This window comes from Leptonychotes weddellii, chromosome 12 (assembly GCF_054177405.1).
Source record: "Leptonychotes weddellii isolate Sample4059 chromosome 12, ASM5417740v2, whole genome shotgun sequence".
Taxonomy (NCBI): domain Eukaryota; kingdom Metazoa; phylum Chordata; class Mammalia; order Carnivora; family Phocidae; genus Leptonychotes; species Leptonychotes weddellii.
The window spans coordinates 12,382,141-12,407,873 of record NC_138380.1 but is presented as its reverse complement, the minus strand read 5'-3'; the positions used below and the strand labels follow the sequence as shown (position 1 = coordinate 12,407,873).

At 52.0% G+C, this 25,733-nt stretch overlaps 1 protein-coding gene across 2 annotated transcripts in view; it reads left to right on the top strand.

The window, feature by feature from the left end:
* The window catches only part of TBXAS1 (thromboxane A synthase 1), a 160,538-nt gene extending 136,154 nt beyond the window's left edge, over window positions 1–24,384 (top strand). Inside the window, exons 11-14 of one of the 2 annotated variants that reach the window (XM_081800000.1) lie at window positions 16,233–16,324; window positions 20,012–20,149; window positions 21,743–21,905; window positions 24,144–24,384. In XM_081800000.1, the coding sequence (XP_081656126.1) occupies window positions 16,233–16,324; window positions 20,012–20,149; window positions 21,743–21,905; window positions 24,144–24,218 (468 nt within the window). In that variant the 3' untranslated portion in view covers window positions 24,219–24,384. The remainder of the gene's footprint in view (window positions 1–16,232; window positions 16,325–20,011; window positions 20,150–21,742; window positions 21,906–24,143) is intronic. The other variant, XM_081800001.1, reaches the window with a different exon arrangement.
* The last annotated feature ends 1,349 nt before the right edge of the window (window positions 24,385–25,733 follow it).

Here is a 25,733-nt window from a genome sequence, read left to right as displayed (position 1 = left end):
CCACTGTACGATTCTGGCTCCCAAGGCAGAAGTGTGATGTGGAAACAGGGAGCAGACCCTGAAAGAATTCCCCGGGGTCGCCTGTACAGAGCTAGACTTCATAGAACCTTCTGGAAGCTTGGGGCTTAAACAATGCCCTGGGAGCTTAAAGGTACAGCTCAGAGCTGACACTGAGCCCCTGAGCGAGGCAGGGCTTCTTGAAGGGATATCACAGGGTCCCCGGTGACTCCAGGGTGCCGCTCAGCTGGAGAACCAGTATGAGTCAAAACACTAGAGGAAGCAGCTCTACTGTGCCCTTTCCACGGTGGAGCCCAGGGGCCAGGGGGACCCCAAAACTGGAATCTCACTTCCATCCCCCCACAGGGACTGGAGTTTCAAATCCACACACCCTGCGCGAGAGGCCAGAACGGGTCAGGGCAGAGGGACCGTGCTCCGGCCAGAGACCAGCCGACAGTCCGACACGCGGGGACAGAGACCGCACGCGGCTCTTTCTTTGACTGTGTTGGGCTGTTTCCAGCTGTCTGGCCAGTAATCGTATAGGAATGTTCAGGCCCGAAGCCCCCTTCCTTGGCTACATCCATGTAAAGCCTCACCCCGTGTTTCCCAGTGTCACTCCCCCTAAATCTGTTTTCAGGATTTACTTATTTCAGCTATATACACGATTATAACGTGGCCCTCCCACTAAGAGTATCATCAGAAAGAAAGGTAATGTGCAGGTACATGAAGAGCCTTCTGAAATGAATTCTAGGCGCTTTTGCTCTAAATCCATAATGATTGTTGCCCTGTTTCATTTACCTTACACACACACACACATCGGGAAGCTAAGTAATCTGGGGGTCCCAAAGACCAGAGCAGGCTGCCCAGGCCAGCCTGGCATTGGCCTAGAAGACGGTGTGGGTCACGGGCCCCCTGGAGCGCAGGGGACAGTGACACCTGACGTAACAAATGGTGCTTTCTCATCAGGCAGATTTGACCAGTTTTACAAAATTCAGCCCCCAAACTGGAAACCCAACCCTAGGTACCATTAGTCTCAGTTTTTGGAAAAGACTCTCTTTCCTTAGATCACTGGGGGAAGATCACGGCATAGCAAGGCTGGGCCAAAGGGAGCAGACATCAGAAGGATTTCTATGGAAGGTGATGGCTCGTTGTGGGGTTAACGAACCTTGAGAAGATCCCACAGGGACCTTCCTCCTGCTGTCATTTAAGTCCATTTCCTCCTGCCCTTCCCTTAGAAAAAAAAAAATTAAGAACAGCTGGGCACTGTGCTATTTTCAGTCAACTTTGCAGATAGACTTACTGGTCTGGCCAGGACCCTCAGGGGCGGCCCCCACTGGCCCAGGGACAGCCTCGGAGCAATTGCTCTTCGTGAAGAAGCCAGAGCCTGCTGGGGCCAGAGAGAGGAGAGGGGTAAGCAGCCTGAGACGGGGAGCCCTGAGCCCCCTGCAGGTCCACTGCAAAGACTGTAGGGTAGAGCAGTGATCTCCTCGTGGGCCCGGTGCCAGAGAACGCCCCAGAAGCTCGGGGTGGGGGGGTGCTAAAGGTCCAAGGCTCAGGAATATGACAAGGCAGAAACTCTGTATCTACCACACCAAGAGCAAGGCTGCAGAATTCTGAGGCTCCATCTTCTTTCCCAAGGAGCACCCCCTACACCCTCGCCCATCTGGGATGAGACGGGCCGTCGCCAGCCCGAGCACTCGGCCAGGCACCCAGGAGGACCCGTGAGGTCTCTGTCAGGGCCTCTCTGGGTTTCTCGGGGAGAGGCCCCACTGCATACTCCCCGTCTCCCTGGCTGGGGTTCCTGAACACTCAGGACCCACAGAGTCCTGTCCTCCCACATCGACCCCAGGTCCTCCTGCTTCCGAATGCTCCAGTCCCAAGCCGGCCCTTTTACATGCTCCTGCCACCGCTTCCCCCGAGGGACAATCAGAGTGCGCAGCGCATCCCTGCGGGTCCTGCTTGGATGAGGACGAGAAAAAGGGCTTCCTTCCTCGCTTTCCTTGGCTTGGCCTTGTCAGCCTTTAGAATAGGGCAGATTTGGCATTTCCTCACTCAGCACTATTTCTGCCAGGCTCCATCCTCTCTCTGCCTCCCAACCTTGCGCACAAACCCCTCTGAGCCTCAGTTTTGTCCTCTGTAAAATGGAAACTCAGTGAAATGATACGCGTGACACTCGCCCTGTGCCTGCCCCGCAGGATTGGCCAATAAATACTCAGTGTAGCTGTGAACTTTCCTTTCGTACAAGGACATCGCTGGTTCCACTCTCTAACCGCTCCCCCCCCGCCCCTGCCCCAGGCCAGGCTTCCTTTCTCTTATCCCCAGCCTTGTCCCCACATCACCTGGCACTGACTTCCCTGCCCCTCGGTGCACCCGGGCTACAGCTAGCAAATGGGGGGCCCTGGGGCTGTGCTCGGGCCCAGCACCCCCCTCCCCTTTCCGAACCGTGCAGGTGGGTCCAGCACTTGTGGGCAGGATATGGCAGCCCCAGCACGAAAGCCACCAGCAGTCTGTGCCCCCGGTGAACGCGGCAGCTCGAGAGCCTGGTGCCCGGGGTGGCAGCTAGCTTCCCAGATCGGTCTCTTGTGTGGCAGGACGTGACCCTCATGTCCTCTAGGGGGTCCAGCCTCCTCATGTCTGCTGGGAGGTCATCCCACCACCTCTGGTCCTGACCCCTGGGGCCTCCTGTCCAGGACCCTGTAGAACAGCCAGGCCCTTGCCCCTGGAGCTCCTGGGGCCACCTGCTGTCACCCCCTGATGGGCAGGAAATACAACCTGGCAAACAGGCCCAGCCCAGCTCAGTTGTGCCCACCTCCTTAGGGCTGCGTCTCTGTCCCCAAGGGACCCCTGCTTCCCTCCCTGCCCACACCTCCTCCCCTGCCCTGTCCATGGCTGTGGCCTTGACCCCTGGCTGCCTGGGCCTAGGAGCCTGCAAAAATCCCTCAGCCTGCTGGCCACTGCCCAGGGCCTCCTGCCGTGACACGGTCACCTCCCGCACCTCCGAGGATGCCGGTCTGCCCCCACCTTCAGGTCAGGCCCCTGTGAGAAGCCTCGCCGGGTACAGGGGAGCTGCACCCCCCAAAACAAATGGCCATAATTAACACGTGCCAGCTCCATGCCCCACAGCCATGAGGCAGAGAGCACGCGCTCCGATCAAACGGCAGTAAACGACGTGCCTGCGAAGGAACTCGGTTCAGTGCTGCTCCAAGACCTTGTTTAAGTGCTTTTATTGTTTCTGTGCGAAAGAACACAAAAGCTTTTGGAAAATTGCTTCAGCACAAGCCTCCCCTTCTCCAGGAAGTGTTTCTGATCCCCCCCATCCCCGGCCCGGGCAGGTTGGGTGGCCCCCACAGTGCCCCCTCCATGTCCCCACTCTGGGCTTCCCGCCCTCCGAGGCACAGCGGGGTCCACAGGGCTCCTTCCCCTCCGGGGCCCCCACTGGCCCGGCGGCACCCCATCCCTCTGTCAATGCCCGCACACAGCAGGTGCGGGGGACTCGCTCCCAGTACCATGGTGGTCTGGAAGAGGTGGTCTGCAGACATCCCAGGAGCCTCAGACGTTGCTGAGAGAACCCCTGTAGGACAGATGAAGTTCTTCTTAGGAAAGATATTACAAAGATCTTTAAAATAAATATGTAAAATAAAAGCATAAAGATCGGAACACAGAAACAATCATTTTTCATAGAGAGGAGGGGAGGGAGAGGTAATGTCCCCTCATGTGGCCACAGTCACCCTTTTGGGGTTTTGTCCTACATTAAAGGAACAGTCCAGTATCAGATAAAACAAAAACAAAAACGGTTAACAAAAGTTACGCCCTGAGTGGGGCCTGGGTTCAAGCCCCTGAGGGCTCGTGCTCGGCAGCTCTGTCCACAGGAGCCGTGGCGGAGCCCCTAACTAAAGCCTTTGTCGGATGCCTCAGGGGTCCGCAGGTCCAGCTTGCCCAGCAGATGGGGGGATGGGAGGGGAGACCTGGCTGGGAGCACTCAGCCTCCCATTCCATGAGGGATGGGGTGCGGGGCTCTCATTTGCTGGGCAGTCTCCCTGTGACCCTCCCTCCCCACCTGCAGGCCTAGGAAGCACACGTGGGCAGGACAAGGATGGCAGAGTGACTGCCATCTCCCCCCACATCCACTCCAGGGAGGTGAGCCCTTCACATCTCGAAATGTGGTATGAGGGGAGCATCTGCCAACATCTGCCATCCGAAGGCCCGGTGGGGGCCACCTGCAGGCCGGCCGGGCCTTCCCTCTGGGCCTCGGCGGCCCCCCTTCACCGAGGCCCAGCCCCCTCCCAGCAGACCAGAGGCTGAATTCAGCATCTCAGCTCCTCTGAACAGAAATCACTACCAAGGCTCTGAGGCACGCGCTATCTGTGGTTCAGTGAGTCTCCTCTCATGGCCAAATTTAATTACAAAGAAAGGGGGGCCTTTCCCCCAAGAACCCCATTCTTCTATATCCAAGCCCAGTCCTCCAGCTCCAGGGGGAGGAAGGGACGCTCTGTTGTGTCTGTGGGGTCGGGAAGCGCACGTCAGCCGTTACTCGGCCCGTGTTTACTTAGCTTCGCCACCACCGTGGAGGCCACTCCTGGCAAGGAATCCTTTTTACTAAAAGACGCCAGCTACAGAGAAAGGGCAAGGGCTAAAACTGCGTCAGGTGGGAGAGGTGGGGAGGCAGCCACCGTGGAGGGTACGAGGCTGCCCCCGGAGACAGGCCCTGGCTAAACACCAGCTCTCCCAGCGTGTGGCCCTGGCACCCAGGCTCTGGGCACCTCCATCTCCTCCGGGGCAGAGTGGGATCTTACCAGGGGACAGGAGGGGTTCTGGGAGGCTCTTGGCACAGGGAAGAGTTGAGGCAGGTCTCCAAGTGCCTCTGCCCTGTCTTCCAGCATTTACCTTCTAGCACCTTCCTCCCTCCTCTGGTCACAGGAGTGGGGAGGCCTCTCTCCCCGGCATCTCCCCCAAGGCGGCCCCACTGAATTCTTAATTCGCACTGGCACAGCTGTGTCCTTCTCTGCTGGGACGACCCCACGCCTGCAGCTACGGGGGTCTCACAGGGTCCCTGACCAGCATTTGTAGAAACAAGCGAATCTGATTCGTGCACTCGGCGCCTCATGTCCCAAAGCAAGAGAATTACAAACGGAGAACTGATTATAAAAGAGAGAGACAGTGAATTGTTCCTTCTGTTTTGTTTTGTTTTGTCAATTTTAACTTCAAAAACTTACTCACAATGAGGGTTGGATATATTTTAAAGGGTAGCTGGATTAGGGGGATTATTTTTTGTAAGAGCAGTAAATGAGTATTTCTGTGTGGACACGGGCAGGGGGAAGTCACCCCACCTCTCTGAGCTGTGGGTCCTCGTCCGTACCGTGGGGGCTGGGGGATTGAACTCATGGACCTTCTGAGGCTCCGAGTCTCTTTATGGTCCTGGGACTAATCTCCCACTCACGCGCCAGGGGCCAGGGTCAGCCACTCTTTTCCCCCGAAGCCAGCCAGCAGACGTACTGCCCTTCTCCATTAAAATCTGGTATCAGACTCCACTCGGGCCTCTGGACAGCAATCGTGGGCAAAGGAGACTTTTTTCCTTTTTTTTAGCTTGGGCCTAGCCCTCCCCACTTATACCCTGAGATGGGAAAAATGGACTGAGCAGGCAAGAGGGAATTTAAAATGAGCTGGAAAAAAAAAAAAAAAGAAAAAGAAAAAATCCTGCCACAATAAATCACATCACAGTGGAGATCTCTATCTAACCAGAAAATTCTCAGCCCAGACAATGGCTCATTTATTTCCAACAATATTCAATACAACAGAATTCCAGCCCGACAAAAGGATTTCTACAGGTTCTTGGAGTTGGTTGCAAAGGGATTTAACCTACATAGAAAAGAGAGCTGTTCAATTATAGATTCCCAGGCGTGAGGGAGACCTTTGTAAATAAATTGTAAGGGGGTCTGCTGTAAATGTGGCTGCTTCCCTGGGGGAGCATCTCGCCTCCAGACAGCGAGAGGCAGAAGCACTGTGGCCCTGCCTGGAGGACGTTTGGGTAAATATTTGGGTAGAGATGGCTGCTGCTGGGATGGTGAGCAGAGCCGGCGATTGGAGGGAATGGCCCTCTCTCCCAGGCCCGCAGATGATACATTTCTATAAACATCCAGGCAGGCAGCCTCCAAAGACTCCTGAGCTTTCCAAACACATTTCCTATTCCATGGTCAGCGGGACTGCATTGCAAGCAGGGGCGGTAAAGAGGAGGCAGGAAACAGGAGGGTGGGGAGGGGTCTGGAAAGCCAGCCTTCTAAATTTAACACACAGTGGCTTTTAGGCCAAGTGGATAAAAAATAAATTCCAGTGCTTAAAGCTCTTATCTTTGTTTACCATTTCCCCAAACAGTACATGACCTGGCCTCAGACTTTTAGACGGAGCGATGGAGATGCACACAGGAATGAGGGACGGGGCTGCTGGGGGCGGAGGAGGGGGGTAAAGAGAGCAAGCGGATCACCTTCCACCTTCACGTGACATTTCCTTGGCCAGCAAGTGACCCAGGACCTGCTAGTGTCACAGGCTGTCCCTGACTAGATGGGGTGGGGCTGAGGGTGCTCATGACATTTCGGACCATCCTAGCTGTGGAAGGCACCACGGGGTTGCCCACGTCCACCTCCTTTTGATGAGGGACCCATGAATACCCTCCAGCGACCTTTTCAGATGCTTAGTGACAACTTTTGACAATCTCCAGTGGCCATGGGGCCTTGCCTATTTCATTAAGTTCTAGTCACTGGAAAATCCTTCCCTATATTGAGTCAAAATCGTTCTCCCTGGGCCTTACACCATTGGGCCTGGGTCCGCCCCACTAACTAGAGGGGCAGCACGTGCTTTTCCTTTGTCGCGTGTCTGCTGCTCAGTCTGTGGCAATGCTCTCATTTCTGCCCTTGGCTTGCTCAGGTCCCCCCGCCACCCAGATTCTTTCAGTGTGCCTCTGGGAGGGGTGTGCCAGCCCCAGCTCGCTCCCACTCGCTCCATCCCCTCTCCCTTTGCTCATCTGGAGCTGGCTTTGGTCTCCCCTCCCCCACTCAGCTGACTGAGGCAGTGTCCTTTCCTTGTCCCTAATCTCCGTGGCTGTGTCCGTGGCTGGTGTCCGAGACTCCGTCCAGAGTCCCTTCCTTTCCAGTCCCTCAGCCTCCTTTCCCTGGGTGGCCCTGTGGTTCAGTCCTCAGTGCCCTGCTTTTCTTTCTGACCCCCATCCCAGGGGACTCATCCCCCTCTGTGCAGCTGAGCTGGACCCCATATCCCCTGGGGCGCCCCCGCACAAGCCTGCCAAAGCAGAGCTCTTCTGGAAGGGCAGCCTCGCCCAGACCCGTCCTCCTTCCAGCTTTCGGCCACCCAGTAATGAAACCTAGGGATCGCTGCCATCACTTCACTCCCTGCCTCCTTACATGTGAAGACTCACCTCCCCTGGCAAGTCTTCCTTTAAAATTATGCGGACTCGGGGCACCTGAGTGGCTCAGTCGTTAAGCGTCTGCCTTCGGCTCAGGTCATGATCCCAGAATCCTGGGCTCGAGCCCCACATCGAGCCCCACATCGGGCTCCCTGCTCCGCTGGAAGCCTGCTTCTCCCTCTCTCTCTGCTGCTCCCCCTGCTTGTGCTCTCTCACTCTGTCAAATAAATAAAATCTTCAAAAAATTAAAAAATAAATAAATAAAATCACGGGGACTCTGTCTCAGGCTGCACGTGAGAATTTCCCGGGGAGCTTTTAGAACACTACCAACCCCTGCACACCAATCCACCAATTAATGCTGAATATTTTGGGGTGGGGCTCCAGCCTCAGTGGGGAGCAGCCAAGATGGAAAATCACTGTTTATATAGCTTCCCTTTCAACCCCATGCCCACTCTGACTGCTGTACTCTCATCAGAGCTCTTCATTTCTGCCCAGACTATTGCAATAGTCTCCCGTCTTATTGTCCTATTGACCAGCTCGTCCAACTGTCCTCTTGTACGTCATTGTCAGAGCACAAAATACCATTTTTCAGCCTGTCACCTCTGCTCATCAAACCTTCAGTGGCTCCCTATTACCATAATAATATATCTCTGAATAAACAAGTAAATGGTTTCCCAAATACATAGCGAGTTGAATGTATGGGATTGGGTTTTGTCTCCTCTCTTCCCCCCTCCCCACCCCCACACTCTGCTAAGAACATGCCACACCCATGTCATAAATGTACTCACTGTCTACGTGGGGAGAGAGTGAACAAAAAGAATTTCTCTGCAAATTAAATGCAAAACTCTCCCCAGCGCAGAGAAGGTGAGCAGGGTGATTTAACGGTCATTTACTTAGGGGCTTAGTTCTTTAAACATCATATAAAATCGGCTGTTAATGGAGAGAACAGAATCCTAAATATTACATAACAGCAGATAATCCAACGACTCGAATCTAGTTGATCTGGGAATTTTATGCTTATGAGTGTTTATGTCTGATAATTGGGACAATTTTGAAAAACCAGGTGATTAGAAGTGTCTTGTTTGTCCCTGCCTCTCCTCTTCCCTCCATGCCCACTATAGGGATAAATAACTCTGCTCCCCCAATAATACGCCATTTTTTCTCTCAACCCTTTCCTGGAATAGAGACAGTGGTTGGGTTTCAGCGTGTTGGAGGGGCAGGCGGAGGGAAGCGGGGGCGAGGGGGAACCCACAGTGAAATGTGATCAAGGGAACGGGCATGTGTTCAACAGGTCAGCCATTAAAATTTCAGGCAAGATGTACACCCAATATGTAAAACTGCCCAAAATATCTACTAAAGCTGAACATACACATTCCTTGTGACCCAGCAAATTCGCTCCTAGGCAAGACCCTGCAGAAGGGGGGACACATGTCCACCAAAAAACATCTGCAGCAATGTCCAGCTTTATTTATAACGACCCCAAACTGGGGCAGCTCAAATGTCCACCCACCGTTGAACACGAGAATGGACACACGTCAGCGCCCTGCCTCACATGTGGGTGAGTTGCCAACACACGCCCGACAAAAGCCTACATCGTGCATATTCTGTTTAGATGCAGATTTTTTTTTCTTTTTAATGTTATTTATTTATTAATTCATGAAAGTCAGAGAGAGAGAGAGAGAGAGAAGCAGAGGGAGAGGGAGAAGCAGGCTCCCCGCTGAGCAGGGAGCCTGATGCGGGGCTCGATCCCAGGATCCCGGGATCATGACCTGAGCCGAAGGCAGACGCTTAACCATCTGAGCCACCCAGGCGCCCTAGATGCAGATTTTTAAAAGGCAGAGTGATCTCTCGAGTTAGAAGGCAGGATAGTGGTTGCCCTTGAGGGGGGTGGGGGCTGTGACTGGATGGGGTCACGGCGGTGATTCAGAATGCTGGCGATGTCTGGGGTCTTGAGCTGGACGCGGGTACACAGGTATGCTCGCCTTGTGAAAAGTCACTGAACTCTGCGCTTTAGTTTGTGCGATTTTTTTTTTCTGTCTGCACGCTATTCTTCCATAAAACGTACATAAGGAAAGGGAGGGAAGGAGGGAGCAAGGAAGGGGAAGAGGGAGAGAGGGGAGAGGGAGGGAGGTCAAGGCAGTACAGCATGATGGACAAATCATGGGATTTGAAAATCTGGATTTAGTTCTGACTCTGCCATTCACCAGCTGTGTGACCTTGGATAAGTCACTAACCTCTCTGAATCTTTTCTTTTTTCATCTATAAAATAGGCAATAAAAACTGCCCTACCTACCACACGGTGCGGTTGTCAGTACCCAATGATATAACAGATGTAAAAATCCTTCTGTGCACAGTCCACTACTGCGAGAGACAAAGCTACTGCTATCTTAGATCTGTGAAGACAGGAATTCCTGGGGGAAGCCAGGGACATCAATAAAGCTCCAGCCAGGGCCATCGGTGGTTAAGGGCTAGCACTTGCGGGGTGTGTGCTTGCGCGTGTGTGTGTGTGTGTGTGTGTGTGCGCACACAGGCGGGGTTATGTTCTTTCATTACAATCCCCTCACCTAATCCCTTAATGGCCCGGCCCTCAGAGTACAAGAGCTCCTGGAATAATCCACAGGTTTACGTGACGTGGGTTCTGTCTCCTTTCTTTTAAAGTGGGTGTAAATAGATACTATATACACTCTTCTAATTACTTTTTCTAAGGTATGGACGCATGGCTGCATCTAAGTCTGCCACATTCTTTAAATTGGCATGCAGGACTTTCTGGGCATCGGCGAGGCAAGGCAGTGATGCTGAAAGATCATCCCTCCGACCCCCGTTGCCTCTTGCCCCCAACCTGGACCAGCTCACACAGGCCCATTGCTGGACTCTCAAAGACAGCAAGTCAGAGCCTCTGTTTAGAGAACCGGTCAGCGAGGAGCCCAGGTCCCCACTCGGGCCTCGCCCGTGGGACTCAGTGCTCATCTCAGGAGACTGGTCGCAAGGGGAGGGGCTTTTCTGCTGGGTCAGTGGTCAAAAGGGCAAATCCAGGGTTGCTCCATTTTCCATGGTTTGGTTTCATATTGTCGTCTTATGTTCCCCAGAGAATGAGAGCGAACAGAAATCTTTATTCTTCCTATGGGCTGTATGACCCCTGGCTGTCCCCAGGCTTGAGTGCCGGGTCTTAAGGGATTTCAAGCTCCCCGAGTCTGGAGGGCAGAACAGAGCCCACTTTCTGTAACACCGCATCCGGCGACAAATGCCCCATTACCAGTCCAGCTGCTTGGGGAGGACAAACCTGAAGCCACCCCCACTTCTGTTTCCTTTAGCAGAATAAGAAACCGTCAATTTTTCTATTAGGTTCCCTGAATCTCCAGGAAAAATCTTTTTGAAAACAGTGACATTTTTGTTTTCTTTTTCTCCTTTATTCTCCACATCCTATCATCTGCACACACCCAGCATGTGGTGTATGTGTAGGTGTGAGTGACTCAGGGGAGGGGTGTGTGTGTGTGTGTGTGTGTATGTGTGTGTGTGGTGTGTCTAGGTCTCAGAGAAAATGGCACACAAGAATCTAAATGTGGCAAAATGACATTAATAGGTCAGGAAATAGTATTATTTCTTATTTAAAAGGATTTACCCATAGATTTTCCATGAGGTTCCCTTAATCATCAGGTTTATCCATCACATTTAAATATTGGTTTACAGATCTAAGCTATGTGATAAAAAGACTAAGAGACCAAGGACCTTAGAAATAAAATTAGAAGTTACTGCCCACTGAAAATCAAATATAGATGGAAAAAATCTTCTGGAAAATTAAGGAACTTTGGATTGAGAATGTAAACCATGTGGCAAAGATTCAGTTTATGTTTTAATCTCTATTTTCCCCAATATTTAGCAATCAAATATTTCCTATTTAATCAGTATTTCCCACTATCGGATAATAATAAATATTTAATATCTATTTTCAACCTTCTAAGAGTGCAGTTACTTATTTTATGAAATAAGTCCCAGCTGAAGTAAGTTCTATAGGATTTTAAAATCACTTTCTTCCTTAACACGTCCTTACAGAGTCATTTTAATACATGCCACAGAAGGCCTGGTGGTGAAATGAGCTCCCTGCCACCGAATACTTTCAAACAGAAGGATTATCTGCTCATTTGGTGCATTACGGTTTCCGGAGACCCGTCACCTTACCGTCTCCTTCGCCCTGCCCTGCGAGCTGGGCATGACCCCAGCTTACAGGCCCCGGGACCTGTTGATGTTGCCTTGGCAACCGGCCCCAGGCCACAGCTGCTGGGCGATGGATCCAGGACGGAGACTCTGGCCGGACCCAGTGACCACCCCGAGGCATGGCCAAGGTCAGGGAGAGAGGCTGCAGCAGCAACCATCCCTGTTGGGTGGGAGGCAGGATAGGTTGATTCTAATTCTAAGTAGTATGGCCCATGCAACAGGAGTCGGGGGGAACCCTCAGGGATCCCTTTTTTTAATGTTATCTTCGGGAAACACAGATGCTTAAAGTGCTTCCTGGCTTGAAATGAGAGGATACTCTGCTCAGAAACCCCCCTGGTTTCTCCTGACATTCCAGGCCAAGTGGGCCCTCCTCAGCCCTTACCAGCACAGAGGGTCTGAGCACCAAGGGTGACAGCAAGGGAGGGGCTGGGCCAGAAAGCGCAGCTCCCGGCTCCCAGCCTCCTGCCTGCGGGGATGGCGCTGCTATTTTAAACATGTTTAATTCTTTAGCGCAGCTCCAAGTCTTTGCATGGAGCGACTCCACACACTACTGTTATTTACATTGCTATTTAGTGTTTCAGCTTTTTTTCTTTTTGAAGGAAAACTTTAACCTAGACAAATTAGAAGACCACTTGGGAGAACTCTGTCCCCCTCACCCAGCGTCCACGAGAGTCCACTGTGACCCCTCTGCTTTCATCCATTTCTCCACCTTCCCTCACTTCCAGGTTTTGTTTTTTTTTAAATCCCAGATGTCCTATCATGTCATCGGTAACTATTTCATTCTGTATTTCTAAAATACAAAGGCTCTTTTCTAAAACAGGACCACCACACCATCATCACACTAAATACAAATGAACCATAATTTCCTAAGTGTATCGAACTGAATACCCAGTCAGGGGTCAGGGTCCTGTGATGGACCCATGGATTTTTTTTTTTTATATTGGTTTGTTTGAACCAGCATCCAAACAAACCCACCCACTTTTCACTGGCTTCTTCTATTCATCCTAAAGATCTCAGTTTAGGCATCACTTCCTTTTGTCAGCTTCCCTGATCCCAAATGCCTGGGATGTCTGTCCTCTGTTCTCTCACAGAGCCTTGTGCTCACCACTCTCTAACCCTCCCCATTGCTTTGCGTCCTGAGATGGACAGTGAGGTCCAGGAGGGTGGAGAGGGTCCCCATGTGTCAAAGTCATGTGCCCTGTGCCTAGCACAGTGCCTGGCCAACAGTCTGCACCAACTCGGCACATGTCCAACAAATACATGAGTGAATGAGTTCTCAAACAGAACTCTGTTTCCCATTCCTCCTAAGTCTGTTCTAGAACATGTTCCACATTCAGTATAATGATTTGCATAGAAGGCAGCTTCACCAAAGAGCAGAGACTTGATCATTTTTGGATCCTCAGCACCTTGCCCTGCACCTGACAGGCTAAGTAGGGGCTTATGGAGGGACTGCTAAATGAATAAGGACATGGGTTTTCTACTTCAGGTTCTATCTGTGTGCTTTTGGCTTCGAAAGCTTTCCTCTCTGGGTCTCATTTTTCTCATCTCCATAATGAAGAATTTGGATTCACGATTCCTAAGTCTTTTGGAGGTATAATTTGTGATTCTGAGTAGGGGCCCAGCATTGCTGGGGAGTCCCCATTTGCCGTACACTTGCTGCCCTCTGCTGGCGGGACTGGTGCAGGACCCCTTTATCCCCTATTTTCCTGAAAAGGACTCAGGGAGCCAAGGTCCAGATGGGTGGATGGTCTGTCAGTGGGATAGGGACTTGAATTTCATTGCCTCACCTGGGTTTGATTAAAATGTGCAGGCGTGAGCCTCCCTCCACCCCATCTGCCCACTTCTCCCGCGGGAAGGATCCCTGGGGTAGATCACAGAAGGACTAAGGCAGCGAGTGGTCTCTCCCCAGGGCTCACATTACAACTGCTGGGGCAGGGGGGTGTTGGGGGGAGGGCTTCAAAGGGAGAACTGGTGCCCAGGCCCCACTTCAAACCAACAGATGAATCCTTATATATTAAAAGCCGTCCCACTGCTTCTAATGTTCACCCACACTGGGAACCACTGGACTAAGCTGATATTTACATGTGTATCTTGAGCCAAAAGCTTAGAAGTACAGTAGAAAGCTCATCCAGAGAAAGAATAAATGAAGACTTTGACTTTATAATATCAAATTCCCTTAGCCTGCTTTTAAAGGCTTTCTTTCTCTGACAAATGCTGATAGCTTCTAAATCACAAATTTTGTCTGGGGAACCAATACCATTTACTGCTAGGGACGCTGCTTGCAGATCTGTTTTTTTGTTTTTTTTTTTTTTTTTCTTTTTGAGATTTAGTTCTATATTTTGGTACACAATACCACCATTTCTTATTTATTTATTTTACATGTTCTGCATTTGTTAAGTGTCCTTTGGTGGCAGGTAACAGAATTCAGCTGTTGCTAACTGGGGCCATAAACGAGAAAGTGCTTTAAGAGTTCTGATCCACCACCCACGGGGCTACTTGCAAACAGAAACTGGCGCTCTAAGGGACACCAGGATATGGTGTCTCTCTCTGTCGTTTGCCTCTGCCTCTCTCTGCACATTTAATTCATTTCTTCTTTCTCACAGCCAACTGGAATTTTTTGCTCATTCATCCACAAGGCAGAACATGGTCACCAACAGATCATGACTCACCAATGTTCAGTTTCCACCCGCTGGACCAAAAACTCCTTTTTCTCTGCACTAGATCCAAATTTCCAGACTGGTGCCCTTGGGTCAGAGGCTCACCCTTGGGCCAATCAACCGTGGCCTGCATGGCCAACTCCACCATTCTTTGACATAAAATGGAACTATGGGGCCCCTCACTCAAAAGGCAGGGGCAAGTGCCATTAACAGTAGATACAGAGGTTCTCCCTTTTTTCTTCTTTAGCATGAATCTTACCATTCACCTTTACGTCACGCAACGCCAGTTTTAAATGTAAATATCAGAGCATTTAACTCACATGCAGAATCACTGAAATTACACAATTTGTATTTTGTGACTCACAGGCCAGAAGAAACAAGCACAAATCAAACTACTAAGCATTAGAAAGAAGAGAGGTGCCCCAGGGTCCCCAAGGAGGCACTCCCCCATGCAAGGGGGTAGTGCGTGGGCTGGGGAGCCAGGCCCTCACGCGTGTCTGGGGGCCCTGCCCCCTTCTGCCAGCCACTAGACCCATGCAGGGCATGGTGTGGCCAGCTGCAGGCCCGAGAATGGCTCTCTGAGGCGGGGGCCACTCAGGGCCCCTCCGTGGACAGCTGGGGGCCTGCAGTCTGGACTTGCCCCCAGTGCTGCCCTCTGCCGCCCTGGGAGGGGGGGTCAAAGGAAGCGAACCTCCAAGCTGAGGACTGCTCTTGCAGCAGCACTATCTGGTTGAGAGAAAGAAGGTGGTCACCAACCAAGCAGGTGACGCACTCTGGCTCTGTAGGGAGTGGGGTGAGCGGGACGACTTGGGGAAACCCAGCAGAGCCGCAAATAAGCCTCCATGACCCCATTCTAACCCTCCCCCGCATCCTGCTCCCCAGCTCACATCCCATGTGTCCCTCCTCCCCAGGCCAGGGGTGACGGCGAGGGTGACAGTTTCACTCCAGTGGGCATTGTCCAAGGGACCCTGGGGTACCCCCAACACAGGGTGCTGGGTCATGCTTCTCCACGCCTCCGCCCTTGAGTATCTAATCTGCATTTCCGACCTTTCCTAACCTGACCGAAGAGCAAAATCTCCTTGTCTTCATTTGTATTTTTCATCACGGCAACTTTATTTCTCCTTCTATGCTCTGCCCGTTCATATCCTTTGCCCATTTTCCTAATGAGTTTCTTTTCTTACTGACTTAGAACGGCTCTTTGGGTTTTGTCACTATGCGTCTTTTATTTCACTAGAAATTTTTTCTTTTTTTTTTAAAGATTTTACTTATTTATTTGACAGAGAGAGACACAGCGAGAGAGGGAACACAAGCAGGGGGAGTGGGAGAGGGAGAAGCAGGCCTCCCGCGGAGCAGGGAGCCCGATGCGGGGCTCGATCCCAGGACCCTGGGATCATGACCTGAGCCGAAGGCAGACGCTTAACGACTGAGCCACCCAGGCACCCCTAGAACTTTTTTTCTTTATCTGCGATTTCACGCTGCATTTTTTAACTTTATGATGTACCAGTGACTGCCCCCATGGTCACCCCTCCGAGGCTCGGTTTTCTCATCCGAGAGATGGGAGAGCGGCTGCCTCGTGGGTCTACAGGGAGGATTAAGCCAGATCGTGTCTATGCAGTTCGTAGCCACCAGGCCACCCTCTCTCCATCAATGCTCGCAGCTACGCCTGCCACTGTTGCGTTAGAACCAAACTTCTCTGTAGGACACTCCAAGGTCCCCAAGTCGCAGGCTGGCCGGGCTGGTCCGCGGTAACATACAGCACCACGACACAAGTCCGAGGGAACACGCGGGGTGCTGACCTAACGCAGCTTGGATTGTACTGACTGCATTTTGCCGAGTCTCCGTTTATGAGCCTGCGAAGTTGGAGCAGGACTCGAAAGCTAATGGAGAAGCCAGAAAGCTGTGGGACTCAGTGGGACTCAACTTTCTTCATTTGTCACGACCCCCCTCCCCCCCAGACGGCCCCTGACTACAGCAGCCTCCAGGAAGGCCTGACCTACCTGGACATGGTGATCGCAGAGACCTTGAGGATTTACCCACCGGCTTTCAGGTATGCCTGAGCTCCCCCACCTTCTCCCCCTGCCCAGGCCCCCGCACCCCAAAGGCCCTTCAGGACATCACTGTCTAGGCTCCTCACCAGTCCTCAGTCTGTCACCACCTGCGTTATCGAGAATGCTGGACTCAGGTTCCTGGAAGGCAAGGCCTGAGTCTTGGGTTTCTTGGGTTTCAATGGCTTCCATAGAGTGACCATAGCAGTAAATGTCTGGCTCATTTTCCTCTACATTAACTACCTTCTCAAAGGTTCACTGGTCTGTTTTTGGTTTTGTTTTTTTTTTATTTTTTTTTTTTAAGATTTTATTTATTTATTTGAGAGAGAGAGAATGAGAGACAGAGAGCATGAGAGGGAGGAGGGTCAGAGGGAGAAGCAGACTCCCCGCTGAGCAGGGAGCCCAATGCAGGACTCGATCCCAGGACTCCAGGATCATGACTTGAGCCGAAGGCAGTCGCTTAACCAACTGAGCCACCCAGGTGCCCTCACTGGTCTGTTCTTAACATGACCTTCCTCCCCAACCCAAGCCAATCTCCTTGGCCTCCTAGCCTTCAATGGCATTTGCTAGTCCTCCTGCCTGTTCGTCCGTTCGTCCATTCTTTCATTTGGCAACTATTTGTTGAGTCGAATGCTGGGCCAAGCACGGGGAAATCGGCCGTGTACGAAACAGATAAAACCCCTGCCCTTGGAGTTGATGTTCCAGGGGGAAAATTCCAAAGTCTGGGAGGCTGCTCCTCACTCTCCAGCCACCCACCCCTGCCCCATCCTTCGAGCTCCAACCCAACCCTCGCTACCCTGGGCAGTTTGCCTCTCCTCCCCCAGCATTTTCGAGCAAACTGTACTTCCTATTACATTCTTGGACACTTCTCACCCCCTCTGGAACATCTCACCCGTGGACATCTGCTCACACCACCAACCTGTAAGTGCCTCGAAAGCAGGAATCTGGTCTGCTTCTTTCCAACTCCCCCTAAACAAGGCAAAACATGGAGCACAGGATCTTAACTTGGGCTCCCAGGCCTTTAGGGAGGGAAACAGTGACCATATTTCAGGTTCTAGAAACAAGAAGCAACACAAAGCATTTAACCTATCATAAGTTCCACTCTGCAGGTCTAAAAATTAGTATACCCCATCATCCATATGGAGGTACCTTTTGCCATTCTAAAAGAGAAAATGTGGATGCTTTGAAGATATCTCATTATATTCCAAACCAAAAACATCAGAGTGTGATTATAGATATTGTCCAAAGTGTTTGGACCCGGAGCAAATACAGAGAATTCCAGAGATGTGAGTGGAATCACATGGTCCTCAAGCACACAGGGTTTCAGGGCCCTGAAACCCCAGCACTTGCCGGGCCGCTCTCCCGACGCCGGCGTTAAGACCGATTCTGTGGGCCTTCCCTGATTTCCTTGGGAGCCATGGCACTGTCATCCAATCCTGCTTTTTTAATGATTTATATCCAGCTTCCCTCCAAGGGAACTGTGGGCAGCTGCTATACACGTTAAAATGAAGCTCAAAATAAGACATTCAGTGATAGAACAAAGGCCATCCAGGGGGAAGAAGACTTTACAGGACCCCAGAGAGGGCCGATAACGGGGGTCAGGTCCCCGCTCAGGTGCCGCGGCTCCTGCCAGAGAGGAAAACCAGCAGAGTTGAACAGGCACGTTCTCTGGTAGGAGGAAAGTCTATAAAGTGATCAAAGACAGGTCCTTTCCTGGATCTAAACCCAATCAAGAACTCGACGCGTGAGACCTTTTAGCGGGGATGCGCTGAGTGACAAAATGAACAGGCTCTTCAACACCCAAATGCTCTGATCGATTCTCCAAGTGACCCTTCGAAACTTTAGAAACAGTACTGCATAAAAGGCGGCCACACGGCTCCGGGGAACCAGCAATGGGTGATCTCACTCGAAGGCAGGACAGAAATGAGGGAACTGGGATGAACTGGTTGACTCCCTCATCAAGTCACATAGAGTACCAGTGCTCCGTAATCGCAGAACAAATTCAGACAGAAAGTCGAGAGTCTCACACCTCTGCCCTTCGTGGGCTGTGTGACCTTGGGTAAGCGCTGTGCTGTTCTGTGCTTCTGCTTCCTGGGTGTTCAGTGGGCACACAATGCCTGCTCGCCCCCCCACCCCCAACGAGTGGTGAGAAACAGTGGAACAGAACTTCTGAAAAGCTGCACACTCTAAGTCATACGTCACCCAATGTATGAGGTGAAAGCAAGAAGGACTGCCCTTCCAGGCGAAGGGCCAGCTTCCAGCCCGCTCCGGTCCTGGCAAGCCACGAGCTCCTGGGCCTCACCCTCCTCCATACCTACTCTGCTGGAATTTTTAATCCTATCAGCTCTGCGGACTTCTGTTAACAAACAACAGAAAGGAGAGAGCCAAGCCATCATTATTCTCAGCCAGACGAGAGGCCAATTCGCTCCAGCCCAGGCAACAGATTTGGGGGTGAATACAGATAGAATGCGAATTTTATTTATTTTATTCTACTTTATTATTTTAATCTCAGAAAAGTGCGTTGTCTTTTCCCAGGCCCTGACGCACCTTGACTGATAACCATTATCCACCAAAAAAAAAACTCAGAATGGCCCCTGTAGAAAACTTACCAACTCTTGTTGAAGTATTATGAATGTGAATCCAGGATTCCATGCAGTATACATATTAATAGCATTGGTAGCTTAGGATCCGAATGGGGGCCCCCAAGTCCTGGCTCCTCTTGTTACATTAAAGGTTCCTGACAGAGTAATGAAGGCTGCCAGGAGCTTCGGGTTGCTCTTAATTCTTTTTTTATAAGCGAGAACAGAATATAATGGTAATTAGTATAATAACTTTATCTCCTCTGAGATATTTAGGAAAGTCCAGCCCTACAATTTGAAATAAAAGCCAGCATAATTTTTAATTTTTAAAGTAATTATCTGTATTACGAAAATAGTAGGCTTGTACTTAAAAAAAAAAAAATACAAAAACCAAAAAAACCTAAACAATACAGAAGGATCTGAAGAAAAAGTTGGCACCTCTGGTCCCCTGCCATCCTCCAGCCCAGTCCCATCCCTTAGAAGAAATCATGGTGGAAGTTCAGGCATTCTTCCAGAAATTTTATATTTGTGTGCAAACATCTATAGTCTGGCCCTTAAAAATACAGTGTAAAACGGACTGTGCCATGGCATTTGGTAAACAATCTGACCAGAAGTTTTGTCCTCAGTAGAAGTTATCCATAGTGACACAGACAATGAATGGAGATCAGATGTTCAAACCCAAATTTCCTTTAGGTAAAGCAAGGGGGTAGGTGAGAGCCATTTAAAGAGGCTTAGCCATGGACAGAAGATGAGGGAAAGTGTGGCCAGGGTCATAACCCAGCAAGCCTCCCACAGGGAGAAGCCCTTCAAAGGTACCCGTGTTCCCCCAGTCAGACCTAAGAGAACTCTTCAGGCTTGATGGATGAATGCATATTCACTGAGGGCCAAAGGAGTCTAAAGAGCTTGGAGGCTTCGGGGTTGTGGGCAGAAGAAGGTTAAGGGGCAGGGGGTAGAAACCATCCTGGTCACCCCTGCAAGAAGGCTGGGCCTCCTATCCCCCTACCTCCCATTCCACACTTGAGGCTCAGACCCCATTTGCCCCAGCGTGCTGCCGGCAAGCTCTGCTTGTTGCTGTGCATCAAGGCAGGGGTGACTGACGTGTCCCCACAGGTTCACGCGGGAGGCGGCGCGGGACTGCGAGGTGCGGGGGCAACACATCCCCGCGGGCACCGTGGTGGAGGTGGCCGTGGGCGCCCTGCACCACGACCCTGAGTACTGGCCACAACCCGAGACCTTCAACCCGGAGAGGTGAGCTCAGTCCCTTCAAATGGGCGACGCGAGTGTAAGGCGCTTGGGGGAGGCGGCCAAGGGGAGACAAAGATTTAGTAAAGTTGTCCCCAGTTAAAAGTCATGGAAAATAGATAGTCGAGAGACATAATTTCCAAAGGACATAACTGTACCATTTTTAAAAGGCCCGAACAGAATGCAGTTTTCGCATTTCAGCAGCCCTGCGTGCAAGTAACAGGGCAATTTCTAACGGGTGTCCTCTGTTCAAGCCAAGAAATGGGACACAGGATCGAATTGCTGGTGTGCACTGGAACGTAACAAAACATCATTTCCTTTTTTAAAAAAAATCGGAGCTTGTTCCAAAACAAGAGTAATCACAGAAATTTCTCCCCGAACTCAAGAGATCCAGCTGTGCTAACAAGGTCGACCCAGATCCCCACTCCTTGGTCCCCTATGTGGATTGGGTCCCTTGTCTACATTTCATTTCTAGGCTGCCGGGTTGAAAATGTCTGAGCAGGGCGCCTGGGTAGCTCAGTCGGTTAAGCGACTGCCTTCGGCTCAGGTCATGATCCTGGAGTCCCGGGATCGAGTCCCACATTGGGCTCGTTGCTCGGCGGGGAGTCTGCTTCTCACTCTGCCCTTCCCCCCTCTCATGCCCTCTCTCTCTAATAAATAAATAAATAAATCTTAAAAAAAAAAAAAGAAAATGTCTGAGCAGGCATCCACACCCTCCTCATCCGAATCGATGGCTATCCTTTCCTGGTGTGATCTGGCAGTGGGGAGGGCTGGGCAGACAGACCCTGTTTCCACCTTGAGGAATTTCAAATTCCCGTGGAAAGAGGCCCCACCCCTACGATCCCGCCCCGGGGAAGCCATGGGCAGCGGGACCCAGATAAATAATTTCCGGCTGAACGCAGTGAATACCGAGCGCCAGGGCTGAAGCCGAAGTGAGCTGGCTATTATAAGACAGTGTGGGCACCCAGCTCTACTGTCCCGGAGCACAGGTGGCAAATGCTATGTGACAGCAGGTAGGAGAATTCCTGCAGCGGCCCAAACACAAAAAGCCCCCAGTGGTTCCAGTTTCACCGCGGGAACCGGAGAGGCAGGTGTGGGCAGGGGAGCCGGCGGCCAGGGTGGCCTCCGTGGATAAACCCGCACGACGCCGCCTCCAGGCAGGGCTGGTCCCCAGGGATTCTGCTCAGGGAGCTGGTGACGCCTGGTGTCCTGTTCTGGCTCCTGGGGAATCTGGAGCCACCTGTGGATTCTTAAGATTTTTATCCTGGTGGATCCTAGTGAGCCTTCAGATTCATTAACAACACAATCAGTTCTGGGGGCGGGGGGCAAGAGGGCCTTCCAGGTGATCCTTCTCCTCCGCAGTCCGTCTAGGGCTTTGCGGGATTGCGGAGAGGGCAGGACGGGAGCTCAGGGACAGCTCGAGGGCCCGAGGGGACAGGAGTCTGTTGACGGCGACGGGGTTCAGGCCCACGTGCTGGGAGCGCGGCCTCAGATGAAGGGGCCCCTCGGCCACTGCGAGCGGCTGACGAGGCCCCCCCGCCGGGAAGGGAGGCGGGTGTCCCGGGGCCTACCCTGACCGCTCGGCACCCCCCTCCGCAGGTTCAAGGCTGAGGCGCAGCGACAACGACGTCCCTTCACGTACCTGCCGTTCGGGGCGGGCCCGCGGAGCTGCCTCGGGGTGCGGCTGGGGCTCCTGGAGGTCAAGCTGACGCTGCTGCGCGTCCTGCGCCGGTTCCGGTTCGAGGCCTGCGTGGAGACGCCGGTGAGGCCGCGGCTCGGGGCGCCGAGGGAGGGGGCGGTCCTCACCCCGGCTCTCGGTGCCGGGCCAGTTCCTCCGGATCAGTGTGAGGGGGGTGGGAATAATCACACCTTCCCCCCCTCCCCGCCCCGTTCCTGTTATGTGAGGGTTGAATGGGTCCGCACAAGTGCTCCGGTACGCGCCTGGCCCAGAACCCGAGTCTGCGTTCCTATTACTACGACCGACCTCCTCTGTTCTGCGAGGCTGCGCCTGCGAGGCTGGAGCTCTTCCCTGTTCAGCGAAGAGGACCCAGGGATCCCCGAGTAGGTTGTATTATTCCCATTCTTCAGGTGAGGAGCTAAAACAAAGCTCAGAGAGGTTAAGTCACTTGCCTGAGGGCACGCACTTGGGCTGCAGGCTCTGTGAGGGCAGGAACCAAGTCTGTCCTATTCACTGTTGCAGTCTCCAGCACGAGGAATGGCGCAGGTGCTCACGCGTTCACTGAACGAATGTTAAAGAGCAAATGAACGACTAGCCAGGGAGCGAAGAAACGGGTTCCAACCAGATGTGGTGCGCCCCCCAAACCTCCCTCCTTCCTCTCCCTCTAGCTGCTCTCTGCGGTGTCTGTGCCTACACAGCCTGAACATGGTGCCCCTCCATTGCGTGTTCAGGAGCCCTCTGCACAGCCGGACACGAGCATGAATGGGGGCAGGTACTAAGTACACAGTGATGAGTGGACAACTTCTAGAGTCCGAGAGCGGCATTGCCTTTGACAAACAGAGACTGGGTTCAAGGCTGGAGAGAGGGAGGGGCAAATTGGAAACAGAGCCAAACCAACAGAGAGAAGGGCAGGCCCCCAAATGACTGAGGTGTTCCGTGTGTGCAGGACTTCCCTTTGGGGTTTGTCTCATTTCCCCTTCATCTTGACAAATGGTACAGCAGTCTTTGTCCCAAAACCCTGCTTATGCCTGGCATTCCCCAGCTCAAGAACCAGGCATGAGTCCCTGAGCCTCCTGGATGTACGGAGAGCTCATCTGAGCCCACTTTGTGTTTTCTGCCCCAACTTCCCACTCTGGGAGGGTTCTACCCACTCCTCCCTAGCTGGAATGCCATCCCCCGCCTCCACTTCCCTGCCCCCAGCCTAATCCCATCTTCCAAATCCTTTAGTGTTCCCTCAGATCCCAAAGTGGCCCTTGAGAAGTCCTGCTTACAGGGCTTCTCCCATTCCTAGCCCCACCTCAGGTGTCCATTCCTCCAGGAAGCCCTCCCTGACTTTGCTAGCTCCAACTGATTCCTTTTTGGAAGTCCAATGGTGTTTCCAGTTTGTCTAGACTGGTGTTAATACAGTAGCTGCTAGTCACATGTGGCTATGTAAATTTTAATAATCAAGTAAAAACTCGGCCCCTCATTTGCGCTAAGCATATTTCTAATGCTCAGTTGCCATGCGCGCTACTGGCTACCATACGGGATAGCACAAGTTTAGTTCATCTTGTTTCTTGGTGATATAACTTGTCTCCCATTTGAACTATAGCCCCCAAAGACATCTGAAAAGCCCACCAAGACCCCAACACTAAGGCCCGGTGATTCTTCTTTCCCTTAAATCGTTCATTCACATTAGCCATTGAGCCATCATTTTACCCAGAACTCAAGGGGACACGCTGCTTCTTGAGTAATTCTTCGGCTTTTCTTCCAAGTCCCCAGTCCACCATCAATCTGCCTTGTAAGTTAATGAGGAAAGCTTTCTGAATGGCGGTGAGGCTAGACCACGGCACACATGAGAAGGGGACAGTATGAAGCCACTCTCCCAGAGCCCCTTGGAAAGAGAGGGGGCTGCTCAGTTACCACCAGGGCACCGGGGAGTGAGAGGAGGGGAGGTGAGAGAGTTTGAGGCTTTGCTCTTCACTTTCCAGTTGTGTGACCTTGGACGAGTCACTTGGCCTCGTTGAACCTCCATTTCTTCTTTTGCAGAGTGAGATACTACTACTTCTTATGCAGGCTTCTTGGGAGGATAAATGCTAAGTTCCTTACTCAGCGGCAGCATTTTATTAACATGGGAAAGAGGGTCAGGCACCAGTGTGCTGCTGGGGCCCCAGCCCCCAGTGTCCCCGAGATGCAGCTTTGCTGGCTTCTCAGGGCCATGCTAGGGAGGCTGCTTTGCTCACTCAGCCCTGCTGTCCCTCATTTCCACAACCCCAGGCCCAGTTCCAAAGAAGTTTCCCTGTAGATGCAGTTAGCTGTAACCAGTCTCTTCATCTCTTTTAGGTACCACTGCAGCTAGAATCCAAATCTGCCCTAGGTCCAAAGAATGGCGTCTACATCAAGATTGTCTCCCGCTGACAGTTAGTGTTATGAGGACACTCCCAGATTCAAAGAAAACCTTCATGTGGAAATTCAGATTTTGGGCGAAAACATCACTGAAGCAATTGAAAGGGTCCCTGACATGCAAGTATAAAAGAGGTCTCTATAGATTTCCTAAATGCTTAATAAATGTTTGTTGCACTTAGTTTTGACTTTGCTGATGATGTACGAACCACTGATCCACCTCTCTCCATCAGGGATTGCTGATAAATAAGCAAAAAATGTACTTTGCCAAAATGACTGAGAACTCGGGGTTTTGAAGGAAGTCCTGGCCTCAGGATGGAAGGAATCTATAGGGCAGAGGACACGGGGACGCTCAGGTGAGCTGCCCTGGATGGCACCAGCTCCTGGGCCTCTTCAGCTTCTGGTGCACTCGGGGTGTGTGACTTAAAAAAATGACATTTATCAGAAGTCCAGCTTCAACAGTGGCTCAAAATGCTTTGATTTTCCTAGGTAGGATAATACTAACTTTATAAGGTTTTAATACACAGAAGAGTGAGAGAGACTGAAATGTAGTCATCGGACCTTCTCTTAATTTTGATCAAAGAGTCAAAATATAGGAGTGAATTTGTTAAAACTATCGTGTTGCTGAGAAGGGCTCTCAAGTTGAATCCCACATCTGCCACCAGCCACGTGGCTGCTGGTCTTCCCACGTCCCTGTGCCTCTGTGTCCTCATCTGTAAAACGGGGCAGCTGACCTTGATCAAAGCCCCCTCCTCTGCACCATCCGAGCAGCATGAAGAGGCTGAATGTCCTATAGATAGCATTCCGAGCAGGAGTCAGGAAGCATGGCTACCCAGACGCTGACCCATCTTTAGGCTGTTTCAGGAGAGCTGGCACAAGAGGTTTCCACGTATCCATGGCTGTGGATGCTGCCTCTGCTGTTGGGTCCTCTCCCACTCCAGCCCAGAAGACCCCATACTTCCCCCAGAGTCCTTCCCCAGAGACAGGAAGGCAGCCTCGTCCCCCAGCACTGTCCCAGCCCTAGGAGCTGCCCAGCCAGCCCATCACACAGCTCTCTCTCCACCCTCGCTCTCACCACTTCTCCTGTCTGGGCCCCAGCCCCTTCTAGATGTCTGGTCCTGGGGCTCAGACTCATCAGAGAAAGCCACACGTTCCCATTCCTGGTGACCCATCTGCCCTTCCTGACTGGCCTGCCCATCTCCCAGCCCCCGACCCTCTATGGCCATCACAGAGCCTCATCCTCGAGAAGGGCCCAACGGAGCAGCTGGCTCCCTCCTCAGAGCACAGCCTGCACCCAGCGCCCCTGGCCTGTCAGCTCCATCCATTGGCTTCCCTCACCTTCTCTGTCCAGGTGCTTCTCATCTTCAGACACAGCAGTGAGGCTTCCTCATGTTCTAGAATTGCTGGACTCGGCCCTTCCACTGTTTCAACCCACAATCCCTAGCTCCCCTGAAATCCCACCATCCCGTGTGCAATGCCAGCTACCACGGGGCAGGAGATGGCACGGACTGGACCCTCCACAGGACCCTT